Here is an 18,465-nt window from a genome sequence, read left to right on the forward strand (position 1 = left end):
CCTTTCCGGTTCATGGAAGCTTTATCCAAAACATATATTAGTTCATAGAGTCCTCCCAGAGATCCAGAGCTACTGTAGTGGGTTCCATAGGTTTCCAAAAAGGCAAAATATTCTCCCTTTTCATAGGTAGTTGGCAAAGCTTTTATATCATCCACAAAAGTTGTTGTGAGCACAACATCACGATTTCTCATCATAAATCTTCCCAGATGAATTTCTCCTTTCACATGCAGGAACATTTTTTCCTGTGTTGTAGAGTAGATGAAAAAGAGAAACATGTGTTTTATCCATCACTGCAAATGAAAATGTATGAAATTTAGAACTTCCATAGACACTAAATGTTTTAGCAGTGACCATGAGATACCACTCCAATCCACCAGAATGGCTAAATGTAAAATACTATCAACACTATCAATAAAATACTATCAACATCAACTATTGATGAGAATGTGCAGTGACTAAAACTCTCCTACATTACTGGTAAAATTAGATAGCCACTTTGAAGAACTGTTTGGCAGTTTTCCATAGTGTTAAACACATATTTGCTTATGATCAGCCAGCAATTCCACTCCTACATACTTACCTAATAAAAATTTTGTTCACAAAAGTATCGGTATAAGAATTTCATGGCAGCATTTGTCAGAATAGCTTAAAATTGAAAACATCTCAAATGTCCATCAAGAGAGGAATCAATAAACAACTGTGGCATATTAACACAATGGAATATTAATCATCAATAAAAAGGACAGTAAAACTACTGATACAAGTAACAACACAAATAAATCTCAAAAATATTATACTAAGTAAAAGAAGTCAGACATAAAAGAGCATATCCTGTATGATTCCATTTATATGAAGTTCTAGACTAGACAAAACTAAGCTCTGGTCAGATAAATCTGGGCAGTGGTCACCTCTTAGGTGGTAGGGAATTGAAAAGGGCATAAGGAATTTTTCTTGGGATAAGAAGCCCGAGTCTCTCTTCATGATGGAATTTTCTTGGTGTGATGTTCTTTTTTTTTTTTTCTTTTTTTTTTTTTGAGACAGAGTATCGCTCTGTCGCCCAGGCTGGAGTGCAGTGGCCGGATCTCAGCTCACTGCAAGCTCCGCCTCCCGGGTTTACGCTATTCTCCTGCCTCAGTCTCCCGAATAGCTGGGACTACAGGCGCCCGCCACCTCGCCTGGCTAGTTTTTTGTACTTTTTAGCAGAGACGGGGTTTCACCGTGTTAGCCAGGATAGTCTCGATCTCCTGATCTCATGATCCACCCGTCTCGGCCTCCCAAAGTGCTGGGATTACAGGCGGTGTGATGTTCTTTAACTCAATGTATTTTAAACATAGATCTTAAATAATTCCCATCTAAATATGCTTTTGTGTCTTCTGTGTTAAAACATTAAAAAAATTCTCTTGCTAAAGGAGGTGGCTACTCTAATGTACGTAATTATCAAAACTCATGAAACTATACACTTAAAATTTTTGCATTTTATTTTATGAAATTATACTTAAGTTGTTTTAAAAACAACAGTGGAAGGAAATGGAAGCATTATCTATAAAGCCCAATCTTGCTATTATGCAGATGAGAAAACTAATTTAAAGATATCAAGTTATTTGGCCCAAAACATACAAATAATACTTGAAGGCACTGGTACTAAAAACCCAGGTGTCAGGTCTCCTTGTCCCTTCCAGTCCACCCTCTCAATTTTTAATGACAGAGACAGGACAAACAATATTTTGAGACACGGAACTCAAGTCAGCCTAAACAACTCAACAGTTAAATGTTTCCTGGGCCAGGGCTGATGGCTTACCTTTCCCGGAGAAAACTAGGGCAGTGAACTGTGTGATTCAGTGCCATAGCTTGTCCTGATGAAAACTAAACTACAATTGACATCCACAATTTTGCAAATGCATCTTTTGAGGGTCTCCTAACAGCTGTGGTTAACATATGATGATTATGTGGGAGTTTAAGATATTTTATTTCTTTTTAAAGATATACCTTGCTATATATGAACATCATACCAAACTGTCTGTGTTCTTAAAGCACAATGTTGTCATCATGATTTAACTTTAGGTGACAGTGGGTGATCCAGTCTTTAATAAAAATCTTACAGTGACTTAGCCTGTATGTTATAGGTCAATGATCTCTTCATCTCCTGACTTGCACAAGAATTCTCAAATGCTTTATTCAAAGCATATTTGGATTTCTTTTCAGTTTTGCTAAAACTGGGAAGTATATCTTGGGATTTGGGGTAAGAAAGACATGTGATGTTCTTTGGGTCAATTTACTTCAAAGGTAGCTGTTAGCTCATTACCATCCAAATATGCAGTTGTTTCTTCTATCTTAAATCAACAAAAAAAATTTCCCTTGCCCTAGCTTGCCTGCCCAGCCACTCTACCCATTTCTTTGCCCTCACTAGAAGCAAAATTTATTCAGTTTTCTATACTGTGCATTTTCAATTCTCCCCTTCCCATCATTCATGCTCCTGACCTCACTACTCCAACGAAACGTCTCTTGTCAAGGTCTCCAATGACTTTCATAATCCTAAAGCCTATGATCACTTCTTAGCCCTCATCTTCTTTGACATGTTAGAGCAATTGACACAGTTCATCACTCTTTTCTTCTTAATAGAGATTATTTTCTTGTCTTCTAGGCCAGTGCTTCTCAAACTATAAAATGTGAACAAATCACCTAGAGAATCTTGTTAAAATGCAATACTGATTCAGTTAAAATGCATTTCTGGAGCACAGTTTAAGATTCTATCTTCCTAGCGATGTTGATGCTGCTGTTCCATAGACCACACTCTAAGTAGCAAAGTTATTGGGCAGTTTTTGGGTTCTTTTACTTATTTTCTATTGAAGTTCCCCAAGTTTGGTATTTGATTGTATTCTATTTTCTATGTACACTAACTCTGTTAGTGACCCCATGACTAAGTCAACAAGTCAATGTATAGCTCAATTCCAGGTCTTCTCCCCAAACTCCAGCCTCATAACACCAACTCCTACTTGGCATTGCCAATTGGATGTATAATAAACACCTCAAACTTAACCTAACTAAAATTTAACTACTGGTCTCCCTCTCCAAACCTGCTCTATCTGAGCAAGTTTATTAGCAACTCCATTTTTCTAGTTGCTCAGGCCAAAAACCTTGGACTCTATAATTGTCCTATCTGAACTACTGAACTACCATCATGTCTCACCTGGATTCCTTCAATAACTTTTAGCAAGACTCCTTGCTTTGGCTCTTAGCACCTATGATCTCTTCTTGACAGAATACCTTGAGTAATCATTTGAAATATAATAGGGAATGTCAATCTTCTATTAAAAACCCTCAAGTAGGCCAGGCACGGTGGCTCACACCTGTAATTTCAGCACTTTGGGAGGCCAAGGCGGGCAGATCCCTTGAGGTTGGAAGTTTGAGACCAGCCTGACCAACATGGAGAAACCCCGTTTCTACTAAAAATACAAAATTAACCGGGCGTGGTGGTGCATGCCTGTAATCCCAGTTACTCGGGAGGCTGAGGCAGAATCGCTTGAACCCAGGAGGTGGAGGTTGCGGTGAGCCAAGATCACACCATTGCACTCCAGCCTGGGCAACAAGAGTGAAAATCCATCTCAAAATAAATAAATAAATTAAATTAAATTAAAAATAAAAATAAAAACCCTCAAGTGACCTCCCGTGTCACTCAGAAAAAAAGCCATGCTGAGTGGACTTTGAAGTTCTTCATGATCTGATTCAAGGTAACTTTTCTAATTTTTTATCCTTCTGATTCAGTTTGACTAACTTTTATCACACCAGGTTTTTCTTACATTAGAGACTTCTCTAACAGTTCCTTCCATCAGATGATTAATCTGAAATCTTACTCTTTGGCTATTTCCTCTCCTCCAAAGCTTTGGTCAGCTCTCATCTCCATGAAGCTGACCCTGAGCTTCCTTTTTAATCATGCCACCTGCAGGCATCCCTGCTTTCCTTCATGTTACTCTAATTTTCCTTGTATACCACAGCACTTAATACTTTGTAAATACCATATTACTTCTTTTCTTCTATTATATGTATTCTTTTTGGCTGTCTCTTTCTGTGGACCTTTTAACTCCATGAGGACAAAAATTTTCATCAGCTTGGTTCACAAATGTATTCTAAGTACCTAGGCCAGAGAGCTCACAATTAAACATTTGTTGAATGATTTAAAGAGTTTTCCACCTGTACACTTGAGTGGGTATGCTTGTAAACAGAGAGGTAATGTACAAACCCTTACAAAACAGTTACATAGTTAGACATAATGTAAGTGCTAAAAGTGAATTATTATTGTTAATGTGGGAGAAGCTTGTCTAAATAGGTGACTGTGGTATCAGAAAAGGAAGAATGAGCATTTTACTGGAAACATGTTGATTACAGAGAGTATATTTTACATTTATTCCAAGAGTGGTAGAACAAACTTCAAAATCTGGCTCAAATATTAAAAAAATATACACACACACATTTTCAAAGTCTCAGATTAAACATATGATTACAAAGTAATCAGACCAATTTTATGTGCAATGTGTATAATTTCATAGCATCATTTCTTTAGAGACACATTTTGTAGTTAATAAACAGTGATCATTGTAGGTAAGGCATTGCAATGAATTACCAGAATTCTTCAGTATAATTCTTCATTAAAATTCTGATCATCATATAAATTGAATGGTATATTACCACAGTCTCAGTCAAAAAATGCTCTAAATTCTTAATACACATTTTCTGATCACTACCACCAAACATATGATTCATTTGCCACTGCCAAAGATTCTATCAGACTTTTTTTCCGGTTAGTATTCTTTCTGACGTGCTAGCTATATATTTGAGAATTTGATCCATGTTTCTTTTCCTTTTTATGATTTCTATTTGCTCTAAATACTTAAAGAGTCTGGTTAGTTTGTAACCTTTCCATTATATTCCTATATTAACTGTTTGGTCTTACCTTCTTTGAAGAATATGACAAAAATAGTTGGTAAGTTTCATTTTTGGAATATGAAAACCGAAAACTACCCTGGCCACGTAAAGAATTTGAGGAGGCTTGTTTCTCAGAAGACTTTTCAGTTTTAACTTTATTTGCTTCAGTGGGTATAAATTTTAGAGATATATCTGCATTAAAATTTGATGTCTTCTCTTGGACGATACTTTTAAATGCTTCAATTTGTTCTTCATAATGTTCGGTTCTTAAATTTTTCTCGCCTTTGGTCTAAAAGAGAATTAAAAAGTGTTGTTAAAAACAAGATACGAAACAAAAGGAAAAACAAGCAGAACAGAACCAAACAGAAATCAAGCAATTCTTTGAAAGGCAGTAGAACAAAGGACTTAAGAGAAAAAGTGCTGGAGTCAGATTCCTGGGGTTCAAATACAGACTCCGTGACTTTAAAGTGATTATGCAACAATCTCTGTGTCCTTAGTATGATTCTTAGTCTATAAAACGGATATTCATCATATCTAGCACAAAAGGTCTTATAACAATTTAGTGAGATAATGCATATAAAGGGCTTATAATATAGCAAACTTTTTTTTTCAACTTATTTTAAGTTCTGGGGTACATGTGCAGGATGTGCAGATTTGTTACATAGGTAAACATGTGCTATGGTGGTTTGCTGCACAGGTCAACCCATCACCTAGGTATAAAGTCCAGTATCCATTAGCTATTCCTCCTGATGCTCTCCCACTCCTACCCCCAGCAGTCCCCAGTGAGTGTTTTCCCCCCAACGTGTCCATGTGTTCTCATCATTCAGCTCCCACTTACAAGTGAGAATATGAGGTGTTTGGTTTTCTGTTTCTGTGTTAATTTGCTGATGATAATGGCTTCCAGCTCCATCCATGTCCCTGCTAAGGACGTGATCTTGTTCCTTTTTATGGCTGCATAGTATTCCATGGTGTATATGTACCACATTTTCTTTATTCACTCTATCATTGATGGGCATTTGGGTTGATTCCAAGTCTTTGCTATTGTGGATAGTGCTGCAGTGAACATATGCATGCGTGTATCTTTATAATAGAATGATTTCTATCCTTTCGGATATATACTCAGTAATGGGATTGCTGGATCAAATGGTATTTCTGCTTCTAGATCTTTGAAGAGTTGGCACAGTGTCTTCAACAATAGTTGAACCAATTTACACTCCCACCAACAGTGTAAAAGCATTCCTTTTTCTCTGTAACCTTGCCAACATCTGTTGTTTTTGGCTTTTTAATAATTGTCATTCTGACTGGTTTGAGATGCTATCTCATTGCGGTTTTGATTTGCATTTCTCTAATAATCAGTGATGCTAAGCTTTTATTCATATGTTTGTTGGCCACATGAATGTCTTCTTTTGATTAGTGTCTGTTCATGTCCTTTGCCCACTTTTTAATGGGGTTATTTTTTTTTCCTGTAAATTTGTTTAAGTTCCTCATAGACTCTGGATATTAGATCTTTGTCAGATGAATAGATTGCAAAAATTTTCTCCTGTTATATAGGTTGCCTGTTCACTCTGATGGTAGTTTCTTTTGCCATGCAGAAGCTCTTTAGTTTAATTGGATCCCATTTGTCAATTTTTGTTTTTGTTGCAATTGCTTTGGCATTTTCATCATGAAATCTTTGCCCATGCCTATGTCCTGAATGGTATTGTCTAGATTTTCTTCTAGGATTTCTATAGCTTTTGCTTTTAATTGGATCCCATTTGTTAATTTTTGTTTTTGTTGCAATTGCTTTGGCATTTTCATCATGAAGTATTTGCCCACGCCTGTGTCCTGAATAGTATTGCCTAGATTTTCTTCTAGGATTTCTAGAGCTTTTGGTTTTACATTTAAGTCTTTAGTCCATCTTGAGTTAATTTTTGTATAATGCATAAGGAAGAGGTCCAGTTTCAATTTTCTGCATATGACTAGCCAGTTCTCCCAGCACTATTTATTAAATAGGGAATCCTTTTCCCATTGCTTGTTTTTGTAAGAGCTGTTGAAGATTAGATGGTTGTAGGTGTGCAGTCTTATTTCTGAGTTCTCTATCGTGTTCCATTGGTCCATGTGTTTGTTTTTGCACCAGTACCATGATATTTTGATAACTGTAGCCTTGTACTATAGTTTGAAGTCAGGCAGTGTGATGCCTCCAGTTTTGTTCTTTTTGCTTAGAATTATCTTGGCTATACAGGCCCTTTTTTGTTTCCACATGAATTTTAAATTAGTTTTTTTTTTTTTCTAATTCATGAAGAATGTCAGTGGTAGTTTAATGGGAATAGCATTGAATCTATAAATTAATTTGGGCAGTATGGCCATTTTCACAATATTGATTCTTCCTATCTGTGAGCATGAAATGTTTTTCCATTTGCTTATGTCCTCTCTGATTTCCCTGAGCAGTAGTTTGTAGTTCTTGAAGAGGTCCTTCATGTGCTTTGTTAGCTGTATTCCTAGGTATTTTACAGGTTTTTTTTTTTTTTTTTTTTTTTTTTTTTTTTTAGCAATTGTGAATGGGAGTTAATTTATGATTTGGTTCTCTGCTTGCCGTTGTTGGTATATAAGAGTGCTAGCAATTTCTGCACATTAAGTTTGCATCCTGAGACTTTGCTGAAGTAGCTTATCAGCTTAAAAAGCTTTTGGGCTGAGACAACGGGGTTTTCTAAATATAGGATCATGTCATCTGCAAACAAAGATAATTTGACTTTCTCTCTTCATATTTGAATACCCTTTATTTCTTTCCCCTGCCTGATTGCACTGGCCAGAATTTCCAATACTATGTTGAATACGAGTCATCAGAGAAAGCATCCTTGTCTTGTGCTGGTTTTCAAGGAGAATGCTTTCATCTTTTGCCCATTCAGTATGATATTGGCTGTGGGTTTTTCATATACAGCTCTTACTATTTTGAGGTATGTTCCTTCAACACTAAACTTTCAATTAAACTTTTTTTTTTTTTTTTTTCCAACTTGGCTATTGTCAGGTTATTGTCAATGAGAGGGTTGATATATAAGTGCTTCAGTTCTCTTTTCAGAGATCTTCTGAATTAGGTGTAACTTGTCTGGGAAGGGGACACCTGTATCTTCAGACAGTGTCATGAATTGGATTTAGTAGTATGTATTGAGTGGTTGTTCTGCATGGGAAACCTAAAGCTACTACTGTCTCATGAAAAGACTGAAATGTATATAGTTATCTTTAAAACAAGACATGTTGAAGAAACTTCCTAGCATAACAGGGAAAAGCAAACTAACCATTGTCACTTCCCTACTTAGATCCTTCCAGTGTATTTCTAATGACTTTAATATAGTCTAAACCAGGTTTATTTCTAGTCAATCTTTCCATCACTGTGTGTCAGCCATCTAGCTGTTCCACAACCCATGCTGTTCTTACCCTAAGTCTCTTTTATGCTGCTTTGACTTTCTGGAATGTTCTCTTACTCTTTCCCCCCCAATCCTCCCATAGCACACACATCACACACACTCCCTCTCACACATACACACAAATCATAGGCCTCAGGTTGATTAATTCCCACTCCTGTTTCAAGTTTTACCCGAAACATCACTGCTTTAGGAAAGCCTCTCCTGATACAACAGACTAACAAATATTTTTGCTGCAAGCTTTTATGGCTCCTCTTTTAAAACAAAATAAAATGAAAACCACTTCTTTTATAATTACTTATTAAATAAAACTCCAGTCTTTGACTCTAGCTACATCCCAGCACCCTATAGATACAGGGTCCAGGCTTAACCAGTGCCAGGCCAGCTTCTGTGGCCTCAGGCCTGAGGCCAGTTTCATGGACAAAGGTTCCAGCCTCAACTCAAGCTTTAGAAAGGCCCAGAATGAGGCTGATCTCTGTATCCCCAGACTCAGGATTTTACTTGCAGACTAAGCCTCCAGCTATGCCAGGTTAGCACCCATATATCTCAGCTTCAGGCCAGCTTCCATGACCTCAGGCACCAGGCCAGCATCTGGGACTCAGTCTCAAAGGCTGGTCTCTGCAGACTCAGGCTCCAGTTTCACCCAGTGCCAGAATGGTCACTGCAAATCCAAAAATCAGGCCTGAGACCGGGGATCCAGCCTCTAGGCCCATCCCAGTGCAAAGGCAGCCCTATTGGCCTCAGGCTCCAGGCTAGCCTTCATGAATTCAGGCTCCAGGATGGTCCTTATAGCCTCAAGATCCAGTGGACCCACTGGACCCAGGGTCCAGGCCCACTTCTGTAGACTCCAGTGCTAGGCTGACCTCTATGGATACAGGCACGGGGCTCGTTCCAGCAGACCCAAGCTCTAGGCCTTCTCCAGTGAATCAAGGAGCCAATCACGTCTGCCCAAGGACTCCAGCATCAAGCCTGCTTGTGGACCATGCCAGATGACTTGCCCAGAATCTCTGGACAAACTGATTAATGAAGGGTTATCCCTGCTGAAGTCGGTCTTTAAGGGATGGAATGAGTGCTTACTTCTTCGAAGGCATAGATATGCATGGCCACAAAGATCACACATCATCAGGGAAACATGACACCACCAAAGGAACAAAATAAAGCACCTGTAATTGACCCTAAAGAAGTGGAAATTTACAAACTGCCTGAAAACGAATTCAAAATAATTATCTTAAAGAAGCTCATTGAGCTGCATGAGAATACAGACAGAAGACTAGATGAAATCAGGAAAAAAATATATGAACAAAATTAGAAGTTCAATAGAGAGAGAGCATAAAAAAGCACAAACAACCAAATTTAGGGGGTTAAAGAACACAACAGATGAGCTGAACAATTTCATAGTGAGCTTCAGTAGCAGATTCTATCACGCAGAAGAATCATGAGCTCAAAGACAGTTCATTTGAAATTACCAATCAGAAAAACAAAAAATAGAAAAGAATAAAAAATAGTGAAGAAGTCCTGTGGGAACTATGGGCACCATCAAGTGAACCAGTATATGTATTATGGTGCCCCAGAAGGAAGAGAGAAACACAAAAGTGTAGAGAGCTTATTTAAAGAAATAATGACAGCAAATTTCCCCAAAGTGGAGAAAAAAACAAGCACCCAGGTCTATGAAGCCCAAAGAACCCCAAATACACTATATTTGAAGAGATCTTCTCTTGGACACATTACAGTAAAACTCAAAAATCATACAACAAAGAGAATTTTGAAAACAAGAGAAGAACAACTCATCACATATGAGGGAGCTCACATAAGATTACTAGCAGATATTTCAGCGAAAGCCTTGAATCCAGGAGATAGTGAGATGATATATTCAAGAGTACTGAAAGAAAAATAAACTGCCAATCAAGAACAGTATACTGGGCAATTCTGACCTTCATAAATGATGAAGGAATAAAAAATTTCCCAGAGAAACAAAAGCTGTGAAAGTTCATTACCTCTAGACCTTCCTATAAGAAATGCTAAAGGGAGTTCTTCAAGTTGAAAGAAAAGAATGAAAATTCATAACATAAAGAATTTATGAAATTATAAAATTCACTGGTAAAATTAAGTACATAGTCAAATTCAGAATACTCTAATACCATAATGATGATGTACAAATCAAGTATATCTGTAGTATGAAAATTAAAAGACAACACTATTAGAAATAATAATAGCTATAATAGTTAAGTAATACACAATATAAAAAGGTGTTAATTGTGACATCAAAAACAAAATGTGGGGAGGAAAAGTGTAGAAGTTTTAAAAATGTGATGGAATTTATGTTGCTAACAGTTTAAAATAGCCTATTATAACTATAGATATTTTATGTAAGCTGCATGGTAACTCATGAAAACCACAAAAAAATCAACTATAATAAACACAGAAAACATAAAAAGCAAAGAATTAAAGCATATCAGTATAGAAAATTATCTAATCACAAAGGAAGATAGCAAGAGAGAAACAACCAGAAAGAACATACAAAACAACCAGAAAATAATGAACAAAATGGCAGTGGTAAGTCCTTACCTACCGATAATTATCTTAAATGTACTCAATCAAGAGATGTAGAGTAGCTAAATGGATTAAAAAGCAGGCCCCAACTATTATATATGCTGCCTATGAGACTCACTTCACCTTTAAGTGCCAAAATACAGCAGGGATAGCTAAATATACCAGATAAAATTTTGACTTGTCAAAAAGTGTAAGAAGAGACAAAGAAGATCATTATATAATAATGAAGGGGTCAATTTTGCAAGAGGATATTTAAATTTCTATGTACCCCACATCAGAGCACCTAAATGTATAAAGTAAATATTAATAGATCTGAAAGGAGAGACAAACTGCAATAAAATAATAGTAGGGAACTTCTCAATACTCCACGTTCAACAATAGACAGGTCATCTGGAGAGAAAATTATTAAGGAAACATTGGAACTGAACTACACTTTAGTCCAGATAGACCTAACAAATATACACAGAACATTCCATCCAAAGTAACATAATACATGTTTTTATTAAGCACACATGGAACATTCTTGTGGATAGATCATGTATTAGGCCATAAAACAAATCTTAAACATTTTAAGAATATTAAAATAATATTAATGATCTCTTTTGACCACAATGGTATGAAGCTAGAAATCAATAACAGGAGAAATTTTGGAAAATTCACAAATATGGAAAAATTAACATGTTCCTGAACAATAAGTCAACAAAGAGATTAAAAGTTTAAAAATATCTTAAAATAAATAAAAATGAAAACACAACATCCCAAAACTTATGGGATGCAGCAGAAGCAGTTCTAAGAGAAAAGTTTATAGTAATAAAAGCCTACATCAAAAAAGAATTTCTCAAACAATCTATCATTATATCTTAAGGAACTAGAAAAAGAAAGGCAAACTAAGCTTACTAAATTAAAATTAATTGAAGTAAGAGAATAATAAAGATCAGAGCAGAAATAAATAAAATAGGTAGCAGAAAAAGAACAGAAAAGACCAAGAAAACCAACAGTTAGTTTTTAAAAAAAGAAACAAAATGAACAAACCTTTAGCTAGGCTAACTCAGGAAGAAAAGAGAAGACTCAAATAAAATCAGAAATGAAAGAGGAGATATTACTGTTGGCTCTTCATATCTGCGGATTTTGCATCCATGGATTCAACCATCATCGGATCAAAAATGTAGTTGATTCTACAATGGTTGCATCTGTACTGAACATGTACAAACTATTTCCCTTGTCATTATCATCTAAACATTACAGTATAACAACTATTTAAATTTAAATAGCACTTACATGACTTAGGTATTCTAAGTAATCTAGAGATATTTAAATTATGCTGGAGGCTGAGCGTAGGGTATATGCAAATATCACACCATTTTATATGAGCATCTAAGAATTTAGGTATTTGTGAGTGGTCCTGGAACCAATTCCTCATAGATACCTAGGGACAGCTGTACAACCGATACCACAGAAATGTAAATAAACATAAGATATTACTATGAAAAATTATGCACAAAGAAATTGAATAACCTAGAAGAGATGGGTACATTCCTAGAAACATACAACCTATCAAGACAGAATTATGAAGAAACAGAAAATGCAGACCAATAATGATTAAAAAGATTGAATCAGTACTACAAAAAGTCTCTCATGAAAGAAAAGCCCAGAACCTTAAGGCATCACTGATGAATTCTACCAGATATTTAAAGAAGAACTAATCCTAGGCTTTCTTAAAATATTCCAAAGAATTGAAGAAGAGGGAATATTTCCAAATTCATTTTATAAGACCAGCATTACCCTGATACCAAAGCCAGACATAAACACTACAAGAAAAGAAAATTACAAACTAATATCCGTGATTAACATATATGTATATGTATCTTCAATAAAATATAAACAAACTGAATTCAGAAATATATTAAAATGATCATACACAATGATCAAGTGAGATTTATATCTAGGATGCAAGGATAGTTTAACATATGCAAATCAACAATTGTGATACACCACATTAATGGAATGAAGGATAAAAATTATATGATCATCTCAATAGATGTAGAAAAAGCATTCAATAAAATTCAACGTCATTTAAAGATTAGAAAACTCGCAACAAATTAGGTTTGTTGGAGAGAAGGAATGCATCTCAACGTAATAAAGGCCATATACAACAAGCCCACATTGACCATTATACTCAGTGGTTAAAACTGAAAATTTTTATCAGATGTCAGGAACAAGACAAGGATGCCCACTCTATTTCTGTTCAAAATAGTGCTAGAAGTCTTAGCTAGAGCAATTAGGAAAAAGAAAGAGATAAAAGGCACTTAAGTCCGAAAGGAAGAAGTAAAATTGTCTGCAGATGACATAATCTTTTATGTAGAAAACCCTAAAGACTCCACCCAAAAAACAAAGAAAGACAAAAAATATTAGAACTAACAAATTCGAAGGCCGGGCGCGGTGGCTCAAGCCTGTAATCCCAGCACTTTGGGAGGCTGAGACGGGCGGATCACGAGGTCAGGAGATCGAGACCATCCTGGGTAACACAGTGAAACCTCGTCTCTACTAAAAATACAAAAAAAAAACTTAGCCGGGCGAGGTGGCAGGCGCCTGTAGTCCCAGCTACTCGGGAGGCTGAGGCAGGAGAATGGCGTGAACCCGGGAGGCGGAGCTTGCAGTGAGCTGAGATCCGGCCACTGCACTCCAGCCTGGGTGACAGAGCGAGACTCCGTCTCAAAAAAAAAAAAAAAAAAAAAAAAAGAAAAGGAACTAACAAATTCAGTAAAGTTGCAGGATACAAAATCAACATGCAAAATCAGTTGCATTTCTACTCACTAGCTACAAACTATCTGAAAAAGAAACTTTTAAAAATACTATCTACTACAGAATTAAAAAGAAAACACTTAGGAATAAATTTAACCAAGGAGATGAAAGAGCTGTATGATGAAATTCATAAAACATTGATGAAAGAAATGGAAAATATACAAATCAATGGAAAGATATCCAATATTCATGGTTTGAAATAATTAATATTGTTAAAATAGTAATACTGCCCAATATGATCTACAGACTCAGTGCAATCCCTATCAAAATTTTATGTCATTTTCCACAGAAATAAAAAGAACAATCCTGAAATTTGTATGGAACCACAGAAAATCTTGAATGGCTAAAGCAATCGTGAGAAAAAAGAACAATACTGGTGACATCGTGGCTTTTTGATAGAGGGGTGTAATTTGTAGGCACCTGCACTTGTATGTGAAATGACTAGAAAGGAAATGGCATAAGGCAAATATCAACTCAGCAGTGTAGAGGGCCACTTTCAAATATAACAGATTGTTGGTCAGGGTATCAATTAGGATGTTGTTGAATGACTCAAGAAAAAGTAGCCTCTCTCACTATGCCGGGTAGTTGCGAGTACAGCCTGAAACTGTGAGGATGGGGTCATCCCAGAGAGCATAGGAACAAAAGCTGAATTGGGAAATGCAAAAATCCATCCATGCCAAAAGACGTCTAGGCTTAATGTTAAGCATTATGAAATGGACCAATACTTGTAACCATCATAGAGAGAAAAGCAAAAGTCTTAGAAGAGGAGACCAAGGGGCAAGATTACAGAAAGCAGAAAAGCACAAAGATGGAAGGAAGTTTCTTTATGAGTACTGAATAAACAGATGTTGGAGAAGCTAGATTCAGAGACAGAAGGTCAAGTGGCTTGCATGTTCTAGGAGGCAGACATATTATAGGGGTCAGTTGAAGTTATCCTGTCTAAGAATTTGTTCATATAATGCTCCTTGAAAAGAAATAAACATTGCCTATGGCACTAAAAATGGAAGAGAGAGACACGATCAAGAAATATTTCAGAGTTCAAGTTGTAGAGGTTTGGAGGGCAGTTGTAAATAGAGAGTAAGTAGAGAAAACTGTTGAAGACGTCATTAAAATTTTATTTGTACAAATGGATAATAAAACCATAAATCACGTATTATTATCAAAGCCATCTCTCACTAATTGAAAGGAGAAATCTATGAAGAACAGATTCATTGTAACCTCTTGAGGCACCCCTCTGCCAGAACCATCTAGCCAAGATACTCTCACATTCTTAACCATTTAGCCATTAAGTTTTGGAGTAATTTGACAGTTAGTAAAGGATAACAAGTTCAATTCATCTCTATTATCTATAGAATTTTTTTTCTCTGCCTAAGTCTTAAACGTTTGTGTGCTCCAGGACTTCAGTCTCTATGTTCTTCTCTTCTCCCTCATTGTACATTTCTTGGGTAATCTCAGGCACTCTTAAGAATGCAATGATCACCAGGCGCGGTTGCTCACTCTTGTAATCCCAGCACTTTGGGAGGCCAAGGCAGGCAGATCATGAGGTCAGGAGTTAGAAACCAGCCTGACCAACATGGTGAAACCCCGTCTCTACTAAAATACAAAAATTAGCTGGGCATGGTAGCACACGCCTCTAATCTCAGCTACTCAGGAGGCTGAGGCAGGAGGATCGTTTAAACCTGGGAGGCTGATGTTGCAGTGAGCCGAGATTGCGCCACTGCACTCCAGCCTGGGCAACAGAGCGAGACTCCATCTCAAAAAAAAAAAAAAAAAAAAAAAAAAAAAAAAGCAATGATCATGTATATGTTAATGGACACCTAGATCTCTTTTTACAATTTAGATCATTCTCTCCATTTTGATTCAAATAATCTCCTTGTTGTAGGATAACTCCATCTAATGTCATATAGACCCTCAAACTCAAAATTATAGAAACCACTCCTTCTTTGGTAGATTTCCTGCACATCCAATTTCCCACATCTCTTTTGATGGCCTATAATTCACTGGTTGTGTGTATGTGTGTGTGGTTGTTTTTTCTATTTGTTTGTTTGTTTTTGGCTTTCCATTTTTATAGGGTCCATCTATAGAAAGTTTAGTTTGTGATAGGCACTGTTCTAATCACTTTATGGTTATTAACACATTTAATATTTCTGAAACTCTATGAAGTGTATACTACTATCATGCCATTTTATGATGGAAATTGAGATCCAGGAAAGATAACTAAGTTGCCCAAATTCACATAGATGATAAGTGGAGGAATTTACCAAAATTTAAACCCAGAGAGTCTTAATTCAGAACCTTGTGACTGATCATATGCTATACTGTCTCCAATTTATTACTAATCTCTTAATTCTTAAATATGCTGGATTTTATCCTTCCTCTTCATCTCTACTATTACAGACCCAGATTAGCCTTTTGTCATCTGCTTCTTGGACCATAAAATACCCTCCTTCTGTTCTCATTACCTCTGGTCTTGTTCCCTTAAAATTTATTTCTACAAAACACGAAGTTCTAAAATGAAAGTCTCAGCATCTTGCTCTCTGGAGTGGCTCCCTCATTATGCTCAGGATTATGCTCAGTGTATTTATTATGGTACATGAGTGCTTTCATGAGTTGACCCCTGCCTATGACTTCAACCTTGAATGCATGAGTTTATTTGTAGAACAGAGTCCCTTTCAAGATAGCAGTTTCTGTAGAGAAAGACTACATATTTTCCACTTGAGAAACATCAACATAGGACAAATGACCAGGTATGTAGTAAGCTTTATCTGCTGCTAGATTTTCTAAATGGGCTTAAGTTGCCAGTAGAAAGAATAGTTGGAATGTTTATTAAGCCTCTGCTTGCAATTTTGCTGTCAACTTTAATGGCAATTCCAATTAAATATTTGTTCTTTGCCTTCATTAGAAATATTAACTTAGACTGTTAATATGCTGGCATGAATTTTTTATTCATTCAATAGGCATTTATTTAGCATAGTGTACAGTATTAATTTTTCAGGATTCTGTGGTCAATAAAAGACTGAGATAGTAACCAAAAAATACTTATTATACAGCAAAATAGAGAAAAAATCAAAGCATATTGCATTTATTTGTAGGAGAAGCATTTTAGAAGATAGAGAATTCAGAGGAGAAAGCTGAGGGTGGAGTGGCAAAATCAAAAATCAGATCAGGATTGACTTTGTACTCCTTGCCAAGGAGACTGACTACTGCACTGAAGGCTATAGATAGACACTCACCAAATTTAAGCTGCAAGGAGAATGATCAGATTTATTATTTTTATACTGAAATGTGGGGAATGATTGAAGTTGAGAAAAACTAGAGGCTATAAACTAAGAAGACAATTTTGAGTCATTCCTACATGAGAAGTGATGGCAGCTTAAGGCAGTGGCAGTGGGAATGGGGAATAAGAAACAGATTTAAAGGAGATTATAATAATAGAAATTGAAGACTGATTGGATATTGTGGGTTTTGAGGGAAATGAGTCTGTAAAGAATGTCTTAAGGAGGGATTTCAGGTTTTGAGTTTGATGACTAGGGCGATATTATTTCCACTTACCAAGACAGAGAATTCAAGAGCAAGAAGCAGAAAATTGGGAGTAAGATTGGTTATCGGTTTTAGGTATGTTGACTCTGTGACAATGGCAGACAACTGGATATACAAGCATCTAGTTCAAAGAGATGTGGGCTGGTAACATAGGATTTGTATGCAATCAAACAGAGTGAAAATCGAAGCCATAGGAGAAAAGGAAAAGGAAATCACTCAAGAAGAATATATAGAGAAAAATTAGTGAAGCAAGCTAGGAACTCTGGAAAGAGTTCAATACTATTTAAGGATTCTCCAAAAGGGAGCTCAAAATAAGCTTGAGATAGACTTGAAGAGGGTTGAAAAATGAATAGACACAAGATAACAGAGAGTGGGGAATAAATGCAATGCACATATGTTGAGATAGCAACTGTAGACAACATGGGTATATAGAGATGGGAGAGGTTTCTTCATTTGTTTCTTTTTAGATGAGACCCTTGAAAAATATTTATATATGAAGCCCAGAGTGGAAGGAAAAAGAAGGAAAGGTTGAGTGGAGGCTTAGTAGAATGTCTAGCAAGGTACTTGGAGTGGGATCCAGGCTAGGGAAGAGAAAGAATAACTTCCTACTGAGAGAACAGAAGGATGTAAAGATGGATCGAGTAGCAAAGTAAGTACATAGAATAACTTTGAAGAAACAACTTGGAAAGCTCCTGCCTAAGACTTGGGTATTCTCTGTTAAGTTGGAGCTAATGTCATCTGCTGCACCCAGGATCAAGACGGTGAGTAACAGTAAGAGGCTTGACGGTGTTGCTGAAAGATTGAGCCTGCTCCTGTGAAGAACAAGAATGAGGAAAGCCTCAGAAGGTATCATGGACCTACTGAACAGTGTGGAGGATCCAGTTGAAATTATAATGCTAGCTGTTTTTGTGTGAGCATAATTTTCTCTTTAGTGTTCAGCAGTATAAGTTTATAAGTAGGGCAGAAAATAATAAAGTTCATCCCAAATCAGAGTTTTTCTGGATTATAGGAGGAATGGAAAGCAAGGACACTGCTAATATTGGCAAATGTAGTCAAAATGGATCTAGCTTGGATGAACAAAATAATTTAGAGTAGGAGGAACAAGATACACCAGGAGAAAAATAGATTCCAAAAAGCCTGAAGGTCTAGATGAGGCCAAGTAGAGGTTTGTGGGCATAAATGAGGGTGACAGCTGAGAGGTTAGACAATTGTGATAAGATGAGAGGCTTAAAAGCTGGATTTTCAGATTTCAGAG

At 36.4% G+C, this 18,465-nt stretch overlaps 1 protein-coding gene across 1 annotated transcript in view; it reads right to left on the reverse strand.

Annotated features, from left to right (window-relative positions):
• C9 (complement C9) overlaps positions 1-18,465 on the reverse strand; it is an 83,431-nt gene that overhangs the window by 37,108 nt on the left and 27,858 nt on the right. The window contains exons 6-7 of the mRNA XM_001084671.5: positions 4,949-5,209; positions 2-242 (exon numbers count right to left, since the gene is read on the reverse strand). Of these exons, the coding sequence (XP_001084671.3) occupies positions 2-242; positions 4,949-5,209 (502 nt within the window). The remainder of the gene's footprint in view (position 1; positions 243-4,948; positions 5,210-18,465) is intronic.

The sequence above is a fragment of the Macaca mulatta genome, chromosome 6 (assembly GCF_049350105.2).
Source record: "Macaca mulatta isolate MMU2019108-1 chromosome 6, T2T-MMU8v2.0, whole genome shotgun sequence".
In the NCBI taxonomy this organism is placed as follows: Eukaryota; Metazoa; Chordata; class Mammalia; order Primates; family Cercopithecidae; genus Macaca; species Macaca mulatta.